Here is a 24451-nt window from a genome sequence, read left to right on the forward strand (position 1 = left end):
CGTAGCAGTGTTGTTTTTTTTTTTTTCCCCAACCACTACGATTTGCACCAAAGGTCCCCTGCGACGCTTTAGTACGGCGGGTGGTTAACGAACATTTTCCTCGCTCTGAGTTCCCCTCATGTTGGTTGATTGGCTGGTTGGTTTTGTTGTGTTGTTGTTGTTTTCGGTTTTTCGTCTGTTTTGTTTTCTCTTTTTATTAGTAAATAAAATGTATGCAGTACAGAAAATGGAGGCAAGTTGGGGGAAAGTAGGTGTCACCCAGTATGTATGTATGTTTGTATGTTGTTTTTTTAAAAGAAAAAGTGGCTCGCGCACAGCTTCCCTCACTATTGATGGCACCATATTTAGGTTGTTGCACGCACTCAACAGCACTTTGTTGTTTTCATTATTTTATTGCTTATCCAATCACTCTGATTTACTTCCTACATATTTATTACACACTTCGCTCACCGTTATTATCCATACATTTATGTATAGGTCTATTTTTATTTATTTGATACCTTTCTCCACCAACTGCATCCTCTTTGTTTCACAATTCTCTTTCTTCTCTCTTTTCTCACCCTCTGTATCCTTTACCATCTTATATTTCCTCTATTCTTCTATTTTCTCTTTCACAGTGTGTGTTTGATTAAAGTTTTGCTGCTTTTTCCCTTTTTTTTTTCTTTTTCGAAGTTACCGTTTTGTTTTCCTTTGTCCTTTTTTCCCCCCTTTATTCTTCGTCACTTCTCTCATATTTTTACCACTTTCTGAAATATGAAAATGAGATGATTTCACGTCTTCTTACCCTTCACTTCTCTCCTCCTCTCCTTGTTTCCTTCCAAACCCCAACGCCAACAGACACTTCGCTTCCCTTTCCATAATTATCTCTGCTTTAATTCTTTCCTTCATCATATTCCCCACTTTCCAGATATGTATGAAGGAAGGAAGCAATTGCATGTGATTGCGTACTTGAGATAAGCAGCAGCGGCATGGGGGGAAGGGGAAATTTTTTTTTAAAAAAACAAGGAGGAAAGGAGGAGAGAAGAGAAAATAATCATAAACAAAGGACGGAAAAACACGGGAAATATGGCGGCACACACACACACACACACGCACACGCACACGTTACACCGGTGATGAGAAAATGTGTCCGAACTCACACAAGTAGCATGGACTGATGGGAAAGAGAAAGAATGAAAGAATGAAAGAATGAAAGAAAGAGAAAAAGAGAGGCGACGGGGGTGGGGCGTACCAATGAGCTGAAAAGATTTTGAAAAAAAAAGGGGGAAGGGAATCCGGAGGAGGGGACGGGGACGGGGACAACAAAACATCAAAGAGTAAAACTTAGTTTTTTTCCCCCTTTCTGAAGGTCAAAAATAAAAAACATTATGGAGGAGAAACATTTTTTTTTTTTAATGCCTAAAACTTATGGGAGGGTAAAGAAGGAACCAGAAACTAAAGAAAAATGGGGCATTCTGCTTTTTTTTTTCTGAGTTAACAAAGATCGCCCCAAAGAAAAATCATACAAAAGTCTTTTTTTTTTTCTTATTATTCGCCTTAAAGGTGGGTGTGCAAGCGTAGACACACTGGCCAAACGTGGCGCAGGCACATCGTTGCGTCAACACACATTTTTTTTTGGTGGCAATAAGAACTCGCAGGTATTTCAATAGTAAAAAAAAAAAAAAAGAGACACGCGCATAGTTTCGAAAGAAAAGAACTTATTCCCTCCATCCACTCCCCCTCCCCCTCTTCTTCTTCTTCCTCTTCTACCGCTCACTTAACGCCAGACTTCCTCCCTTCGTTTTACGCCTTAAGATCCATTCCACCCACATCCCCATAATAATCCATTTGTCCATTCAAATGGTAGAAATGGCAGCCATCCAGGAACTTAGAAAATGCCCTCATGTCGGCTTACTCACCAATAACGAACAAGAGATAGTTTGAAATGAAATGGACAGTGACCACAGATGAATCTTAACCATCAACTTTGTCATCCACTTTACCTACAGACCGATTGGAACTATGAATTGTGACGCATCACGGAATCATAGTTTGGAGGTGCTGGTTGTGGTAACGGTGGAGGTATTGAGTGGTGACTACCGCTGCTTTTGGGATGTCTTCCCCCTCCTCCTCCTCCTCCTGATCTCACTGGTTGGCTGCGAGAATGTTGGGGCACCATCACCGCACCTCCTGGAAGGCCCTGAGGGATTGGAACAGAGTGAGGCGCAGGCCCCACCTGAGCAATGGATGGTGAAGGAATAATACTAAGGCCACCAACACGGCTCTGGTCCAGTTTGGCGCAAAACGTACGAGGGTCATTCGAAAACTCAGGAGGGCATAACGACAAGGGAATACACAAATACGTCTCACTCGCGGATGCTGCTGGTGCGTCTCTGCTGGGTGCTGGAGCTGCTAACTCAAATGTAGTTGCCTGAATCTGAGGAGGTTGTACAAATGCCTCGGACGGCAATGGCGGGAGACGCGAAGCAACCGCTCCAAAAGCGGGAAGGCGTGAACCTTCCACGTGGCGGTCGTAAAGACGCGGGCGACGGACACCGTCACGTGGATCACCAGTGGACAAAGAGGAGTTTCTCGAAGAAACAGAAGATGAATCAGAAAGCGAGCGCTCGCGGCGACGGCCGGGGATGGAAGAGCCACCACCTGGGACCCTTCTGACTCTGTCTGTCCTAACATTTGCCAACGCCGGCTCTACAGTGAGTTTAACACCCTTCAGATAGTGAGGCTCTGGCCGTTGGACACCGGTCGGTGGTGAGTTGAATACCACCCATCCGAAACCGCGAGAGTTTCCACTGGGATCTCGCTTTAGAATGAAGGTCATCACATCACCAAAGTTAGAGAAGTATTCCTCCACATCCTGAGGGGTTATTTGTCTGTGAAGTCCACCAATGAAAAAACGAGTACATTTTTCGGCGCTGATGGCCTCCTCCTCGGGTGGAACAGTTGGATCACCCGCGCTCATCCTCTTCTGCGTCTTCTGGCTACAAATAAATGGGAAGATCTGTTACTTGCTTCCTCCTCACTAGCGATCCGTTCCGTGTGCTTTGTTCTACTCACCTGAACACTACCACTTCAGCAACTGGTATGTTGTTCTAGTGTGTGTGACGCGGCTCTCGACGGATATTTAGGGCGAATCGCTGGCGACTTGCGGGAGTTCTCTCACTTTCCGTGTCCTATATTTTATATTTAGCTTTTTGTCGTTGAAGTTGTTGTTGCACACGAACACAACCGTGAGGAAACCGACAGCACCTTAAAAACACCCAACCTGAGGTTCTTTTTTCGTTGTATTTCCTGCGTGATGCCGGTAAGTTTGTTCTGACCTTCTCCAATGCGCAATGCTTTTTCTTCCTTGAAGTTACGTAGCCAACACGTAAAGATATTTTTCTTGACTTCAATCGCGTCCTCACTTCCTTCGTTGTTTCTTTTGCTTGAAACTGCCGCAATGGGTGAAAATAGAAGAGAATTTGCGTTGTGTGTCAGTGAGTTCCTCCAAAAGCAGTTTGGCGATTACTGCACTGTTGTAAAGATGTAAAAGAGGGCTTGACGACAAAGAAGACAGTCACAAAAACACGACTGTTCACCTAAAACAATATTAAAATAGATAAATAAAAACATATGTGAATATATGTACGTGTACGAAAGGGGGATGTTAGAGAGAAGGGGGCTCCTCAGCCGACTGCCCATTAGGTTTCAACAGCAACTTCACATAATAAAACAGGAAATGAGTGACAAGATTTTTTTAAAATGAAAAAAAAGTCAAATACAGAAGAAGTCAAAATAAAAGGCATAGCTTGCGGAACCTCCAAAAGCACACCGTTGTGCCTGCCACAATAAGCGATAAGGGACCAAAAAAAAAACATGTAGGCAAGTTGCACCAAGACAACACACCACAGACTCCAAACACTGAAGCTGAAGCGTGCTCGAAATGGCTCTGTTAGCGTACATAAAGGCAGTATGCCAGGCATCGCTGCCCGTCCTGAGAGACACTTCCGCACGGCTACAGCGGGCCTTGTCTGTTACTGATTACGCTCACTTTTTCCCCCTCTATGAAAGTGCTTCTTTACTTTTTTGTTCTTCCTCCCACACACATTCTCTCCCTCCTGGCGGGTGGATCACCCACTTTTCAGCCCAAGTCACCTCGAACCCCGAAAGCCGCCCTGCGAGGAAACGGGGGAAAAGGTTTGAAAATGGAGGAGGTGTCGAGATAAACTGGGGCACAACACCTCTGCCCAGTGAAGTCGTACGACTACATGGGAGACGGAACGGGAGGGAGGCCAAGCAAGAAGAATAATCCGCCAACGGTAACCCTGTCTGTGGTTCGAGGGTGCGCAGCAGCAGAAAAAGAATAAATCAACCAATCGATACAACCATGAGAGAAGCAAATGGATAACTCACACACCAAAAAGAAAACAATAGACGCTGCCCTACCGTCTCCCACGGTTTGGTTGCTGTGAGTTAACACACGACCGTATCTTCTCATCTTCCTCCATCATCTCTAAAGCTATAGCACGCCCAGCGCTTACGTCACCGCTGGTAAAACTGAAAGCAGTGCCACTGCCGAACTGGACCTTAGCCTCTGAAAAACTACCACAATCACTTCCCTCTGCATCTGCCACCTCCTCAAAACTGTGGTCGCACTTCCCATTCGAGGTACCACCAGCGTAACTACTGCCATTGGGTTGAACGTCCCTCACTCCCGTGTGGAATCGCTTCATCGCAGTAGGATGACAAAACAAAACACCCATCGCAGAGGAATTTAAGTGGTGTTCTCGCGCCCTTTCACTCGCTCGTTTCTTTAGGGGTCGTCGCTCACACACGTATCGGCGTGCCCACATTTCGTCTGTCTCATCATTACTGTCCTCCGGATTAGACACCACAGGTGACACGGTTAGGCTGCGGCACGGGCCCCATCCCACATCCAAGAAAAAATCTTCCTCCATCGCATCTATCTTTAGTCGGCCACAACATTCAGCAGGAGTTTCATCCGCAGCACCCGAGAAATCAGCATCGTTGGAAATCATGGGAGAACCCGCTGTGAAATTCTTTGAAGCGGCAGTAACTACTTTTGTTGGTGACGCTATCTTTTGCCCCACCCAACTGATTCTATCTTTAATCGTATCAAAAGCTGGAGACCGGCATGACATCGACCACGAAGGCCGTTTCATCGCACTTTCACCCTGTAACTGTCGTTGACTCATATAAATCACGAGACAAGACTACACAAGAAAACGCAAGATTGGTGACAGCACCTTTCCGCTACGTCAGCAATCCACTTCCTGCACCACGCGAGCCCTCAGCAGGTCGTTTAGAACCCCTCAGAAGAGATAGCCACAAGGTACTGGAAAATGGGTGAAGGACTCACCTACAACAGTCAAAGAGAAAAGAAAAGGGAAAATATGTGCAACAAGGGTGCTGACGCCTCATTTCAAAAAATGAAGGGAAACCAAATAAAATAGTGCCGCTAATAAAGAAAAAGTGTAGAATGGAGGAGAAAGCGGGAAACCCCTTGGCTTGAATGCACTGCCACTTGTACAAACCGTTGCGGTCGATCATTTAGATGAAAGTTCGGTTACCTAAGTGCACCGCACATTTATTCCGGTTATTGGAACAGACGACAGGAAAATAGAAAAAAAAAATGGCCTGAGAAGAATGATGCAGTAATGGCAAGAAGGTTGGTATGAAACGCACTGCCCCGGCGCGAAAACAAAAAAATTGAAGTAATTTAAAAGCAGAAAAGGCAAAAGAAGTAACTTCCCAACACGACAACGCGATTACCATGATGCTGCTCTTAGCAACTAAAAAGAGAGTGTGTGAGTAACGGACGCCACCTCATAAATGCAACATTCAGACACCATCTATATGTGACTCTTCCTGGATACGGGCCTCCATTGCGCCCGCAGCGACACACTTCACTTGCTTCTATTGGATGTCACATACACACAAACAAGTTGTTACAACACCCGGTTCTCAGCTTGTCCGCCGTCGTGTATGCCATTAAGAATGGTCCTTATGGCCCGAACAGCATTGAGCTCGTCACTTACAACACTCTGGGGATTCACAGCAGCTCCCTCCGCGAGGCTCTGATTAGCATCACTCCACGCGCGGCCTCTCTGCATACTAGTCAGCTGCCGCAGTTGTTCCTCCCTCCGGCTCGGCTCAAAGAAGACAACCCCTGGCGGATGGTGCGCCCGGACGACTAGCCGCCCTTTTTCCTCAGGGATGAAAGGCCAGCCCCTTGCTATCGTATTGTTCTCAATACGCTGCCGTCGTGCTCGCTCCAGAGCACGCACCTCCCGTTCCTTGGAAGTGGTGACAACGTTGTAATCGGTGCCGCTTTGGCCGCCGAAACCCCTCGCAAGCGAGTACCGCTGAGCATCAAGACGCTCGGCAGCGGCGGCCTCGCGACTGGACTGAATTCGGTCGTTCATTTCTTGGCGCAGTCGCTGCAACTCCGCAAGACGTTCGTGCCGCGCGAAACTCTCCGCCATCTTCCACCCATCGTCATGCATCCAATCACGATACCGCCTGTACGCCAGAAGGAAAAGTACACATATGCCGAGGTAAGCTACAATGGCACGAAGAAGAATGGAACTCATCGGCATGTTCCATGCCCGTCGTACCTGAGCGTGCATCGAAAAGGGGTTCGAGGTCGAGAAGGGATTATCTGTGAAGCTACGGTCACTTTGCTTGTACGTATAGAAGCCTCGCCGGGGGTTAGCGGTCTGCTTGAAATAGTCTGCGTTCGAAGCGCCGCGATAATCGTAACTGGTGCCTGCATCGTGCGAACCCTGCGCGGCGTACCGACCAGAGGTATCGTAAGAAGGAGTTCCATTACCACTGCTACCTGCGCGGCTACTGTAGTGGTAACTACCGCCTCGATAAGTCGCTTGCTGAGCCTTGAATTGCTCCCGCTCTAGCTTGGAAAGATCCTTTAACCGATTATATGCCACGGTTATGCGGCTCATTGCGGCCGCATCACCACCGGCGTCAGGGTGGTGCTTCTGGACGAGGCCACGGTAAATCTTCTTCAAATGTTTTGGGTCACTATCCACATCAACCCCTAGCACGGAGCATGCATCCCTCACTTCGTCATATGTCGGGGCACGTTGCCCAGCCGATGCAAAACGACGCGAGGTCACCTGCGGCCATGCAGGCGGTAGAGTTGCGAAGCGAATGCCAGTTCGAGCCGTCAAGCCTGAGCGAAGGAGCGCGGCAGAAGTCATTAGTGGCGTGCTGCGAGCATATGCACGTGGCCGTGACACTAAAGTCTCAACATATCCAAATGGCGACTCGGTGTCGCTTCGACTGCGCTGTGGAGAGCACGGAGGCCCCCTCAACAAGATATGCGCTACCCTCCGACACATAGTTACATGACTCATAAGAAAATGTGGCGAACAGACGCCAGCCCACTTGCCATAACTCATTTTCGTTGCGTTTCTTCTAACAGCTCCCACTATCCTCAATTCCTTTTCCTTCCTCTCTTTTTCCTTCTTTTCCCACGTCTCTTTCTCCCTACTCCTGCTCTCAACCCTTACTTGCAACTCGATAATCGTGGCGTATCTTCCTACACCGAATCACTGTACCTGTCGCACACGATGGAAAACAGAGGAAGGAGGGGGAAAATGGAAAATGAGGATAATAGCAACAATAACAACAGTGATAATGATACAAGTGCTACACAGCACTCTTCACTGTAGTTTACACCTTGCACCATACACGAATATATCCAACTGTGCCAGGACTCCTGGGAAGAAAGGGAATTGATAGTGAAGAGTAACTTCAAATCCCCTTCCGTAACCGGAAAGGTTACAAAAAAGGAATAAAACAAATGGATTAAAAGGAAGCAAGCAACATATAACCAACCATGAATAAATATGATGAATGCCCACACTCCGAGCCGTTCCCCCCACCACACCGGGTATGTGCCACTACCTCACTTGTCCCCATTTCCGACACAACTCCTAGTGAGTCTGCGGAAACAATAAAATAAAAAGCGGCCAAACACCCCGCTTTACGGGTGGATATGCTTCGGATAATGCACACCGCGCTGCGCACATGATATTGTTCACGGTGAGGTAACCAAAAACCGGGAAAATATAGTGGAAATAAAAAGAGGCTAAAAGTGAGGAATGGACGAAAAAGGGATCAAAAATGGAGGGTAGGCGCTTAACCGCCCGTCAGATCCGTCAGCAACAGCGATACTTCAAATACAGATAATTAAAAAAACATACCGCCTCTGAGACTAACATTTAAAAATAAAAACAGAACTACAACTGCACACGTTTTTTCCTTCTTTTTTTCTTGAAAGGAGAGTGATAGAAGAATGGAAGGGGGGAAACCACTCATAAGACCGTTGTGAACGCAGCCCGTGTCGGCTGGTTCACGCTTGGTTGGAAAAGATAATGTATATATATATATATATATATATCGCATATGCCCGCAGTGTGTCGAAGGGCTTTCACTCTCAACCAAGAGAAGTGGGGGGGGGGAAAGGAAAAAAGAAAAAAACTTATGGCTTCAAATAACAGAAGGTCATGCCGCGAATATAGGATGAAGCAGTGTCTCATCACCCATCCCGTTTGCTTCACTCGTCTATGATCGTCTTTCCATCTTTGGCCTCATTCCACCGGTGCAGCTTCATCCTGCTCGTCAAAACGCAGTTCCTCCAGCGAAGTCATCCCTTTGCTATCGTATGTACACTTCCACACGGTACGATACGGTACATCCAACCACATGCAACTCTCTGCAGAAATACTCCCAAAGTACGTCAGTAGGGCGCGTAACACAGCACGGTGCGCAACAATAACAACAACGCGGTCTGTGTTCTCAAGTTCCATGATGACGGGCTCAAGGCGTTGTACAAGGTCCTTGTAGCTTTCACCCTTGGGATAACGAAAGCTAAATTTGTTGCAATTGCGGAGCTCCTGCATCAGTGGGCACTGCTCACGAAGTTCAGCTTGCGTCAAGTTCTCGCAGACACCGGCATACAATTCGTTTAGGCTGTGGCACCGTGTTGTCTTAATCCCAAGCAACTGCTCACACTTCTCTACGGTTTGAATTGCGCGATAAAGTTGACTCGTCCATATCACGACACGTTGCGGGCTGTCGGGAAACCCGTAAGCATTATGAGTATCGGTGCTTGCACACGTTCCACTCCCTTCCCGCACCCGACCATCTCCATCACCAACCGTATGCGCAGTTTCGCAAACGCAGGAATCTGTATCATTCCTCTCTTGCTCCACGTACTGCGTCAAGGAAGCAACAAACTCAAGCAACTCAATAGTATCCTGCTCTCCCTCTGGAGAAAGCGGCGAGTCACCACCGATTCGATCCTCGCAATGGTAAACAGACATACCATTACGAACAAAGTAAATAGGGTGTTGAACCTTCAGTTGAGTGACGTTCATAACAAACGAAACAATGCGACTAGCGATGTATCCCATCACACCACACACCTCCACTTCGTGGAAGTTATTTACCTTCACGTACCGCTTGGTGCCCCTCTGCTTAGCAACGTTCTCCTCCAACATGGTGCAAGCACTATTGTCGCCAGTTTTCGAGTTCGACTGGTTCGCACAGCATGAAGCAGCGCCAACAGACGTGTACACACTCTTCAGGTAATCCACACGCCGCTCAAAATCTCTTTTTGCATCGTTCAGTTTTACACTTGAGTGATATTCCATTACATCCCTCACCTTAAATTCATCAAATGTTTTGTTAAATTTGTTGCTTCGCACCACCTCTACGAAGAACGTCTGTGTACAAAGTGGGGAAAATAGACCTTCGGCCTCGTCACGCAACTCTTCCGTAGGGAAGTCATCATTGAGCACAAGCACTTCACCGCCTTCGGCGTAGAAGTTCTGGGCGTCATGAGCATACTGCTGCAGAACGCAACGGTAGAGCCTCCGCTCAACGCTGTTCGAATCACTTACAAGCGCATGGAAGTGCTCCGCCCGAACGTAAACCTGGTCCTTTTCCTTCAGCCCGCTCCGTTCAGACCGTGATTCATCTCCTTGCCCGTTATAGTAATTCATCAGCAACCGTCGCCAAGCAACCTGAACGTTTAGAACCTTTGCACGGTGACCATGCCACCCCAGTAGTCGGCAAACCTTGTGCGCAAGAAACGTTTTACCGCGTGCTGGTAAACCCACCATGATGACACACAACGTAGCCGTATAGGAATGTGTCTTATCATCAAAGTGTACTGGGCCCTGGTAAGATAACGGTCCGGTATAGTTGTCCAGTGGTGGGGAAGCGCTAACAGCGGGTGAGTAAAGAGGGGTGGAGCTGACCTGTGATGCACCTGCAACATGTGAGCCCTCTCCGACACACAAATCAACGTCGTTTTGAAAGTCCACCGCGGGAGAATGAAGGGAAGCAATAGACTTGGAGACCGTGTCCGCATCCCCACGATCCACCCCCGGTTCTTCACCGTTTTGTTCACCGGAGACCCCGACCACAGTGTGGGCGGACGTTTTAGCTATTTCTGCCCTCCTCTGCAAGTTAATCTTTCGCCATTTCCACTTGTGAAAGGGGCGAATAGGGCCGTGAAGCAATTTTTTCACAACCAACATGCGCTGTGACGCATCCAACGGACACGAGGCATCGACCTCACTGCAACAACCTCCGCGACTATATCTGTTACCCTTGTTCATGGCATTGCGCTCACTCAACTCCATCAGCACCTCGGCCTCAGAAGTTGTCTGGGGCTTAGGAGCCTCCGTCATATGTCAATTAAATCCGGCTATAACCGACTTTTGGCACCGCAGCAGTAGCTGCACCCCGCCTACAGCCTCTGCTTCGTTGTTGTTGTTGTTTTCACCCTCCCCCACACTCCCTCTTTTGCTTCAAAAAGAGAAACGTCTATTTTACCAACTGTTTCTCCTTTTCGTTGCGCCGAGACCTTGTGGTGTATCTGCCTTGTCCTGCGGGGACACCAATGATACAATAATCCCGAAAGAAAAGTGGACCTGAGTGTCGCGCGAAAAGATAAATCTCGTACGTATGTAAGATATGATTATTTATGCGTATGTATGTATACCGGAAAGAATAGTTACGGAAGCAAACCTGTACTCCTGGAGTCCAACGGACTAATGGGTCCTCCTTTCCTTCGTTGCGCTTCTGCTGTCCTTACTGCAAATGCTGCCGGTAGATTTCCCTTGTCTTCTCTTCTCCCTTGAGGTATCCGTCTTTCCCACACTTTCTTAATCTTTGAATATATTTCTGACTGACCCTCGTCACTAAAACTGCTTTGTTCTTTGATGATATACTCCCTTGTATTATAGTGATAATGATTATCACGCTCTCACTGCTTCCTTATGAGCACTCACGAGTAAAGCAAAACAACAGTAATAATAAATGATCACATCTGAGATTGTGAAACGCGTCAGAGGACGGTTTAAACTCCTTTCCAGCGGAAGTAGCGACAACGGTAGCAGCGCCACTAAATTTCGCATTTGTAATTGGGTCACTGTTCAGGTAAAAAGGTGACCACAAAAAAACGAGTGCATACATATATGCATATGTATACATGTATATTAAAGCGGTAACAAATAACGGATAAAACGCCCCGTAGGGGCCACATCAACGAGCGATAAGGAAAAAAAAGACTCAAACACAATCCATGCATATATATATATATATATATATATATGTGTGTATCTGTATATGTGCGTGTGCGCGCGCACTCATATGCGGTGCAACATTATCGATATAAGTTGAACGAGGACAGAGGGTTACACACTGATGTCCCTTCAACCACTCGTACCGCCATCCCACCATTTCCGATGTCTATTACGACCAACACTGCCGGGCGATTATAACCATGGGTAGGTGTCAGTAAGCATACCCAACAGGTTACAGAAAAGAGGGGGGGAAATCTCGACGCAATGATTCCCACTCGGAGGTGAACCAGGGGTTAATGAATACACGACAGACCCAACAGCAAAATAGCGCACTTAAAACCACAGACCTTCACCTCAATTCACGTTTGGCAAAAGACTCAGAACTGGTGTAGAGGCCCCGCGCGGCGTACTGTTTCTTCACTGCCACAAAAATCATACAAATAAGCAAAAAGACGGTGACGGCAAAAACACCAGCGACTATATGGCGGCCAAACGCCGCACTGACAACCTGCGCCCGCTCTGCCCGCTGCCTGGTCCTCGCCCATTCGTCAGCATTGGCACCAAACAACCCCGATGGTGCACGAGACCCAAAACTGCCAGCACAACAGTCCCTAAATCGACCACCAGCCAGGTGACCTGTACGCCTGTACTCGCGGAGTATTTCAGCAGCGGAGACTCGTGCGTCCGTTGCCGCGCCACCTAAAACATAAAACAAAAAGGACCGCCTTTGATTTCTTGGTGGGTGGTTGTCCACCTTCCACGGTGGGGCCTCGTTCCTCATCTCACGCCGACGCTGCTCAAATTTGTTGAACTCAAATGTAGCTCTGCTCCCTCCGCCCTTTCGGCCAACCACACCTTGGTATACTCTCCGCCCTCGCTCTGTTTCCTCTTCCTGCTGTACTCTTTGCTTTAAAAGGGCATGTCGTTCCGCCTCAGTGAACCGGCGCAGCAACTTATACGCCTCTACCCCGCGGCGCATTTTGTCCTCGGCAACTGACGACTCCTCGGTGCCACCTTGCAAGACATCAGGATGGTTACTCTTAGCCAATGATTGAAAGCGATCCCTTACCTCGGCGTCACTGGCACTATCGGAGAGTGAAAGGACTCGTAGCGCCTGTCTAATTTCCTCTACCAAATGAGCGGTCGATGTTGAGAGAAAACGACGTTGGAAGACATACCAGCGAGCAGCAACATCGCTTATGAGAGCCCTGCGGAGGCCCTCTGTCCGCATACTCACAAGGTTCTCTCCTTCCCCCTCCCTCCCTCCCTCCGTTTACCCACGCCGCCGCTAGAACACTTCAACGTCTTCCTTCGTAATTAATCTCCACTTGCTACCGCTACGGTGAGGCAGCTAGGCGTGATGGTAACAAAACAGGCAGGTAGGAGAGGTAGAAAAAACTGCTGAATAACAAAAGACCTCGTTGACGGAATGCCCATTCACACCTAACATGTGTGAAGGAGAGGATGGAGACTAACAAAGCATCACTGTCAGATAGGGGTAGACAAGCTCTGGTTTGGCCGAGGAAAGAGAAAAGAAAGAAGGGTGTGTGTAAGCACTCATTTGCAATTATGTCTGCCCCTCACTATATATTTAAAAAAAAACGAAAATAAACGAACAAAGGACGTTAATAGGGAAGTTGGGCTTCCACTGCTGCAGCGGAAGCGACCAACCGTTAGCACACATACATACACATCTACATCGATAAATAAATATATATGTTTATATGCGGAGTCACACAGATTTATCGATTTGCAGAAATCGGAGAAACATCCGACCACCGCGCACAACGCTTGTACCGTTGGGATTCGCCTCACAAAAATGCAAATGAGGGGCATAAGTGCCTAAAACTGCGGGTTCATCCCGAAAAGACCCCGACTGCATAAACTGACTACACCCACATATCCTTGATGCAAAGAAATCAAATAAAAACAAACTAGGGTTGCACAGCCTTTCCCACAGGTACACACAAGTATGCGTGTTCCACTGATGCAAGCGTGTAAGCCCTTCCCCCTTTGCGAAGCGACTCAGTGAAACCGAGTTCCACAATAACAATGTTCTCTCGTGCACGGTGGACGCTTTTTGCGACGGCTACCGCATGACCCCTGAGCTCCCGCGCCACCCTCACCATCACCGCAGGCTTCACCATTTTGCTTCGCCTCATTGTTGTTTGCACAACCGTGGCAGCTGTCATCCTGATCACTACAACTACTACTAGTGCTGTCATCATCACTGCTGCTCTCACCAAAGAGTTTCTTTTTGTGGAAAATGCAGCAACTCTTACTTACGCGTTGGTTTTGGTTATCCTTTACGTTAGCTTCCCAAGAGATGTGTCGGTCCCGGGAAGCCGATGAGGGGGCGGGACGCAAATGAAGTGTCACCTCTCGGCGCGGAATAAAAGCAACTTGCGTCTGTTGTGTTCCTTCCGCCTGGTGGGTGCCCAATTGCCGAGACGAAGACATGACAAAAGAGCACCTTCCCTTTTTTCTTTCCTTTTTCTCCCTTAATTTTCACCTTTTTGTATTCTTGCTTTGCTTAGATCGTAACTGTATTGCTAGTAACTGGGGCGAATATTGAGTACTGTGGGGTAAAATTAACTGAGATAAAATAAAAGGTGCTCTTTGTTCCTCTTTTCCACACACCAGTGTTATCACCACTATCGCCGCTAGTGACACTGTTTCTACTCGAAATATGTATAGGACAACTGCTTTTTAGTGTTTACTTGACTGATTATTTTTTTTCCCCCTTCGGTGAGCCTGATGTGTTTAGTGAAGTAATAAATTAAGATTTAGAAAAGAATTTTAAAAAAAAAAGAAAAATAAAGAGGAAACGGAAAGGGAAAGGGAAGGAAAGCTAAGAATCAATAACGTTTAGAGTCGTATGAAGCACAGGGAGCGATCCAGCGAGTAAAATACGAACACTGAACAGTGTACGAGAAAGGGAAGTAACTCCGCATCAAAGTGGAACAGAAACACATGCCAAGTCGAATACGTCACGGAATGAAACATGCTTATGGAAAACGGCAAAAAAAAATACATATACAGGTGCACACACGGACTGCAACTAAGAGGAAGACAACAACGAAAAAGAGAACCAGTGCCACTTACATCTCCGCATAACAACATTTCGTGCGAAGATATCAACCATGCGGGAATGCACATATGCACACGTGTACTCCCACCCACCCACCCCCCCCCAGCAATCCTTCGCCTCTTAATTCAGCAGCGCACTCATTCGCTCCTTTTAGCACAAGTGAAAGCGGACCACCAAAAAGGAAAGTAAAATAAAAATGTGGAACACACCTGCATTACGTGACAAACCACAACAAACACATTTGTCTAGTGTCTTTATCTTCATATGTACATGAACAACACAATAGACACAACCTTGTCTACTGCTACACTCGAGAACCAAAGAAATAGGCCCCAACACAACAGCGCCCTTCACGCAAACAAACAACCACACACACACACACACACACACACACACGTACAAAGAGGGTCAATGAGACATGTAAAAGCGAACAAACAGATCAAAAAGCAAAGAAAAAAAAGGAAAAACACAGTTCAACCAAACGGGCGACGAACGCCCCAACTTATAATTTTATCGCTGTGATACTTAATCTCTTCATCCCTATCCTACCCCATCTATCCATGCGCACATGCGCATCTCCCCCATGACGTCTAAATTAATGTGAAAGAAAAGGAAAAATCAAAGCTCCTAGGGGGGGTAAACGGGAGGGGAAAAAAAGTAATGCCAAAATGATACACCGCACCGGATGACGCAATAACACTGAAAGGAAATAAGCACACGCACATAAGGCTGTAGACTGGTCTCGAACTATTTGATGTTCCACCGCCTTCCCCACATCTCAATCCTCATATCTACAATTCAACGATAGTGGCAACAACAATGCTTCAGAGTACATTATTTTTCCTCTTCCTACTTGTTACGTGCACTTTTCCCAACACTTCTGTCTCACTACGGTACAACAAATCACCCGGTACTTCACTTGTGAACCGTAACTGACGGGTGCTCCGAAAGCCAGCACCCGTCAGCTACGGTTCTCGGCACTCATTTGCAGTGAACAAGCATTACCCTCACCTGCACTGCGCCTTTCTTGAAGCGGTTATAAACTCAACCCGTCACTCCTCATCACGTTCCTGAGTCAACACTTCTACCCCCCAACAATTGCGGGGGCGACGAAACAACGGTGGAAAAGAAATAAAAAGAACCCTAAACGATAAAACAGCACCCCACCAAAACCATATAAATTCACACAATCTAATAATGGAATTCACTCACACATACATACACACACACGTGAAATCCGCTAAGGACGGCAAGGTTGCGGGATACGGGGGTTCGGCGAGGTCACACCCGCACGACCATCGACAGCATTTGAATTACCCTCCTTTTCAAATCCCTGAGGGTTCACTCCCCACTCATTCCCCAAAGTGGTAGTTCCATTTGCTCTTAACGGCTGTTGATAATTGCGGGGGCGACTGTCCCTGGTACTTCTTGGTGGCGTTAGAACTGTGCGACCCGTTCGCGACAACTTGGCTCGCTGATTTTGTTGTTTGCTCTCCAGCGTCCAACGTATGTTCATCGTGGGGTGCATACTACCGCGCCCGCTCTCGGCAACGTCGTCCAAGTGGGGGCGGGGACGGCGCGACTCCACTTCGTGGAATGGTTTGAGATGTGCCTCTGACCATTTTCCTCCAATGGCTGTGGTTGAGATAGCAGAAGGCGTTTTGGTTGGGCTTCGTAAATCGTGAGTCTCCGTAAAAAAGAAACTGCAGCGCTTGCCTATCGCCGTATTTTCGTTAGCGTTTGCGTTCAGATACTGTGAACTGCCTCTCCTCAACCGCGTTCGGTCTAAGTGTTGGGGTTCCCCTTCCGACTGCAGTAACCCTAAATCTTCTTCAACATTACTAGGGCTCATGACGAGCAGAGGGTCAGCTAATGTGGTTACTCCTTTACCCATATCACCACATCGCAAGGGGGTTTCCTTCGTGAGGATTGAGGGCAAGATGCCTGCTATCGGAGGCACTTGCACACTCCCACGACTTACATCACCTACTCTCTGCCCCCGTCCCAAGTAGGGGCTCGGTGAAATACTAACACACTGAAACGAATCCATGGTTAACGCGCCGTCACTGCTGTTGATGTAAAGCTTCAATGCCTCCTCTAACGCGATCCATTGAGAGTTCGCAGCCAACTGCGGCAAGTCAAACTCGAACTGCGGATTTAGTTGCCCCTCGCGGCGCTCTGAGAGGGCGACGACGATGACACCCGGACGCCCCACAACGCCAGCCTGCGCGAACTGCGGTAAGGAGGCGGTAACAGCTGTTTCCCCATCAGGAGTGCTAGGAAGTGATTCCTTGGCATCCTGAGTTCGAGAAAAACTAAACGGGGGGCGTTGTAATTTGCTATGAAGGGAAATGAATGTAACACTGTGCCCCGTCCGGCTCAACGAATTACCATGCTGAGACGTGTACTCTCCATCGTCCAGCTTCCTCTTGGCTTCTACATAAAACGAGGTCATGTGCTTCTCGTGCGAAGAGATAAAAAAAGAGATACTTGTATCAATGGCTGACTCAGCCTCTCCACCTCGCTTTACGTCGGTAGCAGATAGCGGCGGCCCTGCACCGGCAAACGTTTGACTCTCATCAGCATTTAGTTTAACTCTATCCAACACACCACTGTACCGCGCACTCGGAAAGGGATCCAGGCCTTGGCCATCCGAACAGCAAACATCCCTCAAGAGGCGCGCAACGGAAAGATCGACAGCCGCTGCATAGGCCTTCCCGTCAAGATCCTCAAGCTCTGACAAAACAGACATTTGCATCGGCAAGAAGTAAAGGTCCTCCATAATGATACCTTTCGAATCCATTTCTGACTCATCGATCGGTAGTGCAGCCATGAGCAATTCCTTCGGTTTCTTAATCAAGTTTTGCATCTCATTATGTAGGGTTGTGGGCATACTGCCCAGGGACTGAAATCCCACATGTGACATGGCCCGCCGCGGTGATGCTTGCTTTCTACCATCAGCGCCACTAGAGTTTCCCCCGCCTGGTGAGTTGTAAACGCCAGAGCCACCACCTCTTTTGGCACCTTGCTTTAACAACGCCACCCTGTACTTCAACGTAATATTGCGCATCATTGCTTCGTGGAGCTTCTGTTTATTAGTCCCACTGGCATAAGCTTTACGTTGTCGTAGATTTTCCGCACTCTTCCACTGCTTCGTGAATTGGGTCTTCACAAACTCACCGATCCGCCGAATACCAGCGTCCAATGGGTTACATGGTGAAAACTCCTGAAGACGCGCACACGCGTAGGGTGTCCACACACTAACCGACCCGTCCGCGCTCCCCACGTACAGGACGCCATTGCGTCGCGTTGTAATACACTGCACTGCGTTATTATCTTCTGAAAAAAACACTTCCTCGTCACGGCTCGCGCCTTCGTGGCAGCGACGTAACGCCTCGGTAATGCAGTCAGGTGGGGCTCCTTCGAGAAAAGCGTTCCAGTTGACGGAGATGGATTTATGCTGCCATCGGGACGATGCACCACCCTCTCGGTGGTCAGTTCCCCCCCTCGCGAGAAGACGCCTCTCGTCAACATACTTCATCAGTATTCTCACGCGCTCACGACGCTCGCGCCGTGCCCGCTCGATTATGGCTTCCATGGACAACAGGGTGAGAGGAGAGCTGGACACGGTGTTCACGGCGTGACGACGGAATAGAAGCTCCACCCAGTCCCCTGTTATCGGGGCCGGTCCTTCCTCTAACTCACCCGACGCCGCAATCGTTTCGACAAACTCCTCAATGTGGCAATTCGAGACCCGATTCGTGGAAGTGGGGTGCGAGCTATTGATTTCTTCAAACATGCTTTTTCGGTGGTGAAGCTCCTCCAAAATGCACTGACGAATGTGTCGCAAATCCTGCGAATTTATCATCGCAGCACACTTTGTTGTTTGGTCTCCATCCATTGCTCCATAATCCGTGGACGATGGTTGGCCGCTTCGTTGTGTTTGCATGAGCTGTAGCACATAGTGCAGAATTGCCGCCCCCAATAAAAGATCCGAGAGAGTTACGGTTGCAAGGTCCAACAAGGAAAACGTCGGTTCCGATGGGCCCCGGAACGTGGACGTTGAGGTCGGGTGTGGATGAAACAGCGATCGACAGGAATCATAGATCCACAAAAGCGATGGTCGCCACGACTGCAACGGCACCGCTGTCTGTGGCCTTTCCGACTGCCCATCAAGTTCAGGGTTTGAAGATCCCTTGGGTAACCTCAGGGTCCCCAAGCTGGTGGATCTGCTAGAACTCACGGGCTTCGGTACGGAGGGCGCATTGCCTTCATCTGTGGAATCATCCGTTGCAGTCGGTTGTACCGTTGCAGCGGAGCCGCTCACCAAACTCCGTCGACGGCGATTTAGGAATGCGAGATCGTTGCGCTGCCTATTTATGGTCCTCATCACACGGTCAGGCGTCAGGTTAAAGAACACCAGCAAAACATTACACAACTCCACCTCTGCGCTGCCGCTTTGACCTTGTACAGACATTCTGCCGCGGGACATCAAGCTGGGCGATCTTCCAGATAAAGAAGCAGGGTGAAGGTTCGCAGCAACTATTAGATTTCGCACCAAATACGATGTGACGAAGCCCTGCTGCGTACCAACGTACAGTGAGCAACAATGTGGGTCAAAGTGAAGCGTCGTCGGGGCACCGGGAACACGGAACCACCATACACAGGGAGTGGAGTTTAGACCATGCTGGTTAGTGCTCTCCACACTCGATTCCGTCAACTTGTCAACATTAAAAAGTTCCACGGATGGCTCATGCAAACTGGCTTGTTGCTGCCGCCGATATAACAACAAAGCCTTGTAGAAGTTATCAAAGAGGTCCAAAAAGGAAGCACCCTTCAGGAGGTAGAAACCAACAGTTCCCTGTACCTCTCCCACAACCAGGCAGGGATATCCGCCAAGAAACGAAATAGTAGACACCTCACTAGCAACATAAAACACTTGCAGGGCCATTCCGACGGCGGAGCCCATTCCCATCAGAGAGACACGACCGTTAACTTGCACGAGACATACAAGGTTTAACGCATGGCTAACAGTGATAAAACTAACTGCGTCGGCCTCCACCATTACGTTACGATATGCCTCGGCTGCCTCACTCTCGGTGCATCTAGTTGTACGGCCACTTCTGTTGGCTGCTTCTTTCCTCATCAACGTGTTCTCCATCCGTAAATATGAAAGGGCCTTACTCACAAGAAACTCGGGAATGATGATGCGATGCGCGTGCACACTACTGCCTAGAAGCGGGAAGAAACGGATAACTCCATCAACGTACACGACACACAACTCATGAGAGTTACGAGGGGTCATCATCCCGACTACTTCACGGTGAACTGAAGAAGTTTTCGATCTCTCTAACGGAAGTTTGTGGCCCTCCCGGAGGAGACGTTGCAGGACAAAGGCGACATCATGAACGCCTACGTGAGCCCCAACGTAACCATCTGGTGACTTCACATCATCACAGTCCTGGTTGTGTCGATTTTCGCCGGGGTTTCTAGTATACGTATACATGTGACGGCACTGGAGCACAGCAGCGTAGATGAGCTCTGTAGAAGGGGACATAGTCAACAGCGTTTTCACCAATTGACCACTCTTTATTCGGTGCATACGAACATCCCCGCTTCCCAGGGCATAAAAAACGAACCGCTCTTGTGCATCTACGTGAGCGCAAATGACCCTATGCGTGGCCATCTGCTTTGACGAAACATCATCTTCGCCTGAGTTGTCTGCTCCTGCCGCGGCGGCTGCGGCGAATCGTGGAGTTGGAAGACCGCGAGCGGTTTGGTGGTTTGACTCCGGCGAAGGTCGGGAACCACCGCCGGCATCGCGGGCGGTGGACGCCTCGTGTTTCTGGGCGACCATCGCACGGCTGTTCTCCCGACGAGCCAAATCGGCCCGTTCAGTCGCGACACGGATAACATCATTTATTGTGGGAAGTGGCTGCTTGCATTCATCCAACTTATAGCGTTCCAAATCGGCAGCGGCGTTTGCGAGTTGTGCATCCGTGGGCAAATTCGAACGTGACGCGAATGTGAGAGCCAAACGGGCCATGAGAAACTCTGGGTTATTCACCTTGAAACCAACCACAAGTTTGCTACTCTGGCAATCCCACACGCGACAATCTGTGGGGCTCACGCTCACAAGCCACCGGTTTCGCTCACACATACCCACGTACAATGGCGGCGAGGAATGTGTTTTCATCGCAACTGAACCACTGATGAACACACACACCAAATTATTTTTGGCCCCCGAAACAAACAGACGCCTCGTGTAGGAATCGTATGCAACCGTGCGAATGGGGTGAAGACTTCTTCTCTTCTGGTCATCCTCTAGCTTTGCGAATGACGTTTGCAAGATCGCGGCCAGTGCCCGGGAACCGGTGTCCCCAGCAACTCTCAAACGTTTATTGCCTGTATCATCAACATCGAAGAGCCTAAAACCATTATTAGGTCCCATGTTTTCCTCCGACAAAAATCCCAAAGAGTTCATGCATTCTTCCGAAACAGCATAAAACGAAAACTTGACGAGAGCGGTCCTCAGACTCCACACCTTTATGTGGCCACTCGTGTCAACGGTCGTTAGTTGCTCGAGGCTCTCATCAACTATAAATGATGCAATTTGGAAGTAATGGGGAGATATGGGGTCGTAAAAGTCTACACGAGAACTTTGGTGCGACGTCCCCCATAGTGAAACACGGTTAGAGGAACTCAATGTCACAATGGCGTTACCCGTCGGTGTGATATACGCAAGTCGCACTCCTCCACCAGTTTCCAATCGAAATGAGCGTACAAGTGTCATAGTACTCGCTCGGCTAAGAACGATAGCACCGTCTAAGCTAGAGGTTAGAAGCATATCAGACGCTGTGAGGCATACGGATGTGACAACCTCCGAGTGAATTTTTTGCTCCTGCACAACGCGCCTTTCGAAGCGATCACGAACAGTTGAGGCAGCCACAATACCAGTAGTCATAATATCACTTGTTGAGGTCTGTGCTGAGATCATGCGTCGGAGAATTGCCTGTAGATCCAGTTTAATTACCTTTCCTGACCGTGTCCCAACGAAAAGGAAACCCTTTAACGGTAGGTTTTCATCAGCCGCCGCTGCACACCAGTCCATGGCGCAGATCGTCTCCTTCACATTCATCGTCAGACTCTCGGGAACCACCCAGATATGCTGATCCATGTTGTAGAAACGAATGATAAGATCATTCGTTAGGGTGATAATAGTCTTGGGCAAATTGGGCCCAACGTCTTTTACCTCCATGCAGCATTCAATAGTGGGTTTGTTCCGATAATTGTTCTGGTCAGTTCGCTTTTCCTCCTTCTTTCGTTCGTCTTCCTCCTCTTCTGACAGACCCTGCTCTTTCTTCTGCTTCCGCTGCAGAGTAAACAACAACGACTGCTTTCCCCCGCCGTCCTGCAAGCGTCCATCCTCGTAGAGCACGTACCCCTTGGTAAACTTTTCCTGCTCCTTATTGTTTTCCCCTGTGCCAGCGTGGATGTCCCATCGTTCGGGGTCCCACGCGTCGGTTGCCCCATGACAATGCATAAGAAGCATTTCCGACGACCGTACCAACAGCTTCCGCTGAATAAGCCCATGGTATGAACTATCACACACCGCAAAGTCATTTGTTCCTTCCACGAGTACAGCAGCAGGGTTGTGACGGACCTTCGTTACCGCACGAACATAACCTAAGCGCCGCAACATTGATGGAAAGGGTTCTACCACACAATCGTCAAACACTGCCACGCCACTGCGTTCACTATCCTCACCGCAGTCCTGATCACACAACCCGCGGAGCTTTTCTTCCATGCATTCCGTAAGAGCATCTGTAAAGACCGACCAACTAATAACCCCCTTCTGCTCTGTATCAAATATATCAAAGCCCTGCATTGCAACCCGCCGGCACTCTTCCAGGAGAGAAACAGCCTCCTGAAGAAGAGAGTGGAGGGCTTCGTAACGAGGTGACACCAGAGGAGAAACATTGTGAAGTGAATTACTTCCAGAGTCTCCCATGACAACCGAAAGGCTAACCTCTGTCCTCGGTGTTGAGCCTCCGGCACAACTGGCACCCTGATTTGTTTGCTGAGACTTCACGCTGAATGCTTCCGCGGGAAAGCGGTCAAGGTAGTGCAAACGAAACAAGGCCCTGCTCAGCACGTACACAAAAACCGGAAGCGGTAGTACAAGGTTATCGGCATCTGTAACTAAGTGTGTGTGTCCGACTTTCTCACCTGCCTCATTTAAGCAGCTGCCGATCCCGTCGTGCAAGTCAAGATCCCGCATGTTCCTCGGTTTCGGTGCATTGCGTAAGTTTACCATGAGTTCCTTTGTTCCGGCGTCAGGAAACTGTCTCGATACCACTGCAGTGAAAGTATCATTCGGGCGGGCCTTTCGCTTAGCCCTCAGCTCAAAAATCCTCTGCTGAACGTAACGATCATATATCCAAGTACACAACATTGCCTTCGTTTGCGAAGGAACATCCATCATACTCTTGACTGACTCCTCAACGGAAACATCCGATGACGATTGGTCGTCTAAACTCTGCCAGGCCCGATCCGTTCCACCATCAGCGTTCGCACCGTCGTCTTCGCTCCTCACAGATGCTTGGTAAGATGGGGCCTTCGACCCCTGCCGCCCACGATGGGATCTATCCAAATGCTGCTCACCATACCGCATCTCCCTCTCGACGTGATTAACCAGCTTCTGCATGTCATTCAGGTCCCCGTGATTAAGAATGGCAGCGTGGGCCACGAATGACAACTTCAGCTTGTCGAGGTCTGTTGTCGCTAAATCTAATACCGACAGGGTGGAAGGATTGCGGTAAGCACCGAGGGAACGAAAGGACTTTCTAGTGATGCGTGATTGCTTGGGGCGCCGCTTTAAGGGAGGCACCAGCGACTTGGACGACCACAAGCCGTCCTTCGGTTGTTCATCGGCGTCTGTGAAACTCACGAAAGGCACCGAAACGCTTCGGTTACGCACAGCATGTGACCCTGAAGGACTCGCAGGTGCACGGCTAATCGACTCCCCCTCCTCAGCCAACTTGGTGTCGGCTGCAGGGGAAGAAAATTCTGCGAAGCAGGACTTCGTCTCTGCCTCGTCATCGCCATGACTTGCTGCGGCGTTTACTTCGAAGTCCAGTGAAACTCCTACAGTGCTGCCGCGAGCTGAATTGGGCCCAGCGGAACCAGTTAATGTAGACATGTTATTTCCTTTTTTTTTTTGGCGGTGAATGTAACCTTAATGCCACGGGGAACAGCGAAGGTCACACGAATAATCTCTGCCACCTACAGAAGGCAATAAAGAATGTGAAATAGAGGTGGCAATAAGGAAACAACAAAACAAAATGCGTTTGAAGAAGGCACGATAATAACAATGACTTGGGAATTTTTTTTAACCGATAAAGCAACACGACTAAAAAAAAAAACTCCTCCATAACTCACTTGATTACCACTGCACACCTAAGTAGCATTGGAAAAGAACGTAATAACAGCAGTCCAGATAAAACTTTTCGAACTTCTCTCTAGCAGGCTAGAGGTTCACAACCCATCGTGCCACACTCACTCCGGTGCTCAGTTTCACTTTATGTACGCACTCACATAGCAAATAAAAAATTTAAGCGCTGCACTCGGCCAATCCAAGCGGGAATAGCCTGGTTAACGGAAGTGGAGCACGCACATTGGCCGAGTTGAAACAAAAAAGATAACAAACGAAACGAGTGGGCAAACAAATGGTAAAGTA

The 24451-nt window shown here is 48.7% G+C and overlaps 7 protein-coding genes across 7 annotated transcripts; all 7 read right to left on the reverse strand.

Annotated features, from left to right (window-relative positions):
* Positions 1–1999: 1999 nt before the first annotated feature.
* Positions 2000–2959, reverse strand: TbgDal_VIII570 (RNA-binding protein, putative; the record flags this gene model as incomplete). Its single annotated transcript, XM_011777080.1, has 1 exon — positions 2000–2959. The coding sequence occupies one exon, from the start codon at positions 2957–2959 to the stop codon at positions 2000–2002; it is 960 nt and encodes a 319-aa protein (XP_011775382.1).
* Positions 2960–4421: 1462 nt separating this feature from the next.
* On the reverse strand, positions 4422–5195 carry TbgDal_VIII580 (T. brucei spp.-specific protein; the record flags this gene model as incomplete). Its single annotated transcript, XM_011777081.1, has 1 exon — positions 4422–5195. One exon carries the CDS (start codon positions 5193–5195, stop codon positions 4422–4424), a length of 774 nt encoding a protein of 257 aa, XP_011775383.1.
* A 753-nt stretch (positions 5196–5948) lies between these two features.
* TbgDal_VIII590 (chaperone protein DNAj, putative) lies at positions 5949–7421 on the reverse strand (the record flags this gene model as incomplete). The annotated part of the gene is made up of 1 exon (XM_011777082.1): positions 5949–7421. One exon carries the CDS (start codon positions 7419–7421, stop codon positions 5949–5951), a length of 1473 nt encoding a protein of 490 aa, XP_011775384.1.
* Positions 7422–8615: 1194 nt separating this feature from the next.
* Positions 8616–10724, reverse strand: TbgDal_VIII600 (fructose-6-phosphate2-kinase, putative; the record flags this gene model as incomplete). Its single annotated transcript, XM_011777083.1, has 1 exon — positions 8616–10724. The coding sequence occupies one exon, from the start codon at positions 10722–10724 to the stop codon at positions 8616–8618; it is 2109 nt and encodes a 702-aa protein (XP_011775385.1).
* Positions 10725–11970: 1246 nt separating this feature from the next.
* TbgDal_VIII610 (chaperone protein DNAj, putative) lies at positions 11971–12852 on the reverse strand (the record flags this gene model as incomplete). Its single annotated transcript, XM_011777084.1, has 1 exon — positions 11971–12852. The coding sequence occupies one exon, from the start codon at positions 12850–12852 to the stop codon at positions 11971–11973; it is 882 nt and encodes a 293-aa protein (XP_011775386.1).
* Positions 12853–13646: 794 nt separating this feature from the next.
* TbgDal_VIII615 (hypothetical protein, conserved) lies at positions 13647–14081 on the reverse strand (the record flags this gene model as incomplete). Its single annotated transcript, XM_011777085.1, has 1 exon — positions 13647–14081. The coding sequence occupies one exon, from the start codon at positions 14079–14081 to the stop codon at positions 13647–13649; it is 435 nt and encodes a 144-aa protein (XP_011775387.1).
* A 1871-nt stretch (positions 14082–15952) lies between these two features.
* Positions 15953–23914, reverse strand: TbgDal_VIII620 (hypothetical protein, conserved; the record flags this gene model as incomplete). The annotated part of the gene is made up of 1 exon (XM_011777086.1): positions 15953–23914. One exon carries the CDS (start codon positions 23912–23914, stop codon positions 15953–15955), a length of 7962 nt encoding a protein of 2653 aa, XP_011775388.1.
* Between the last annotated feature and the right edge of the window lie 537 nt (positions 23915–24451).

Source organism: Trypanosoma brucei, chromosome 8, assembly GCF_000210295.1.
Source record: "Trypanosoma brucei gambiense DAL972 chromosome 8, complete sequence".
NCBI lineage: Eukaryota > Euglenozoa > Kinetoplastea > Trypanosomatida > Trypanosomatidae > Trypanosoma > Trypanosoma brucei.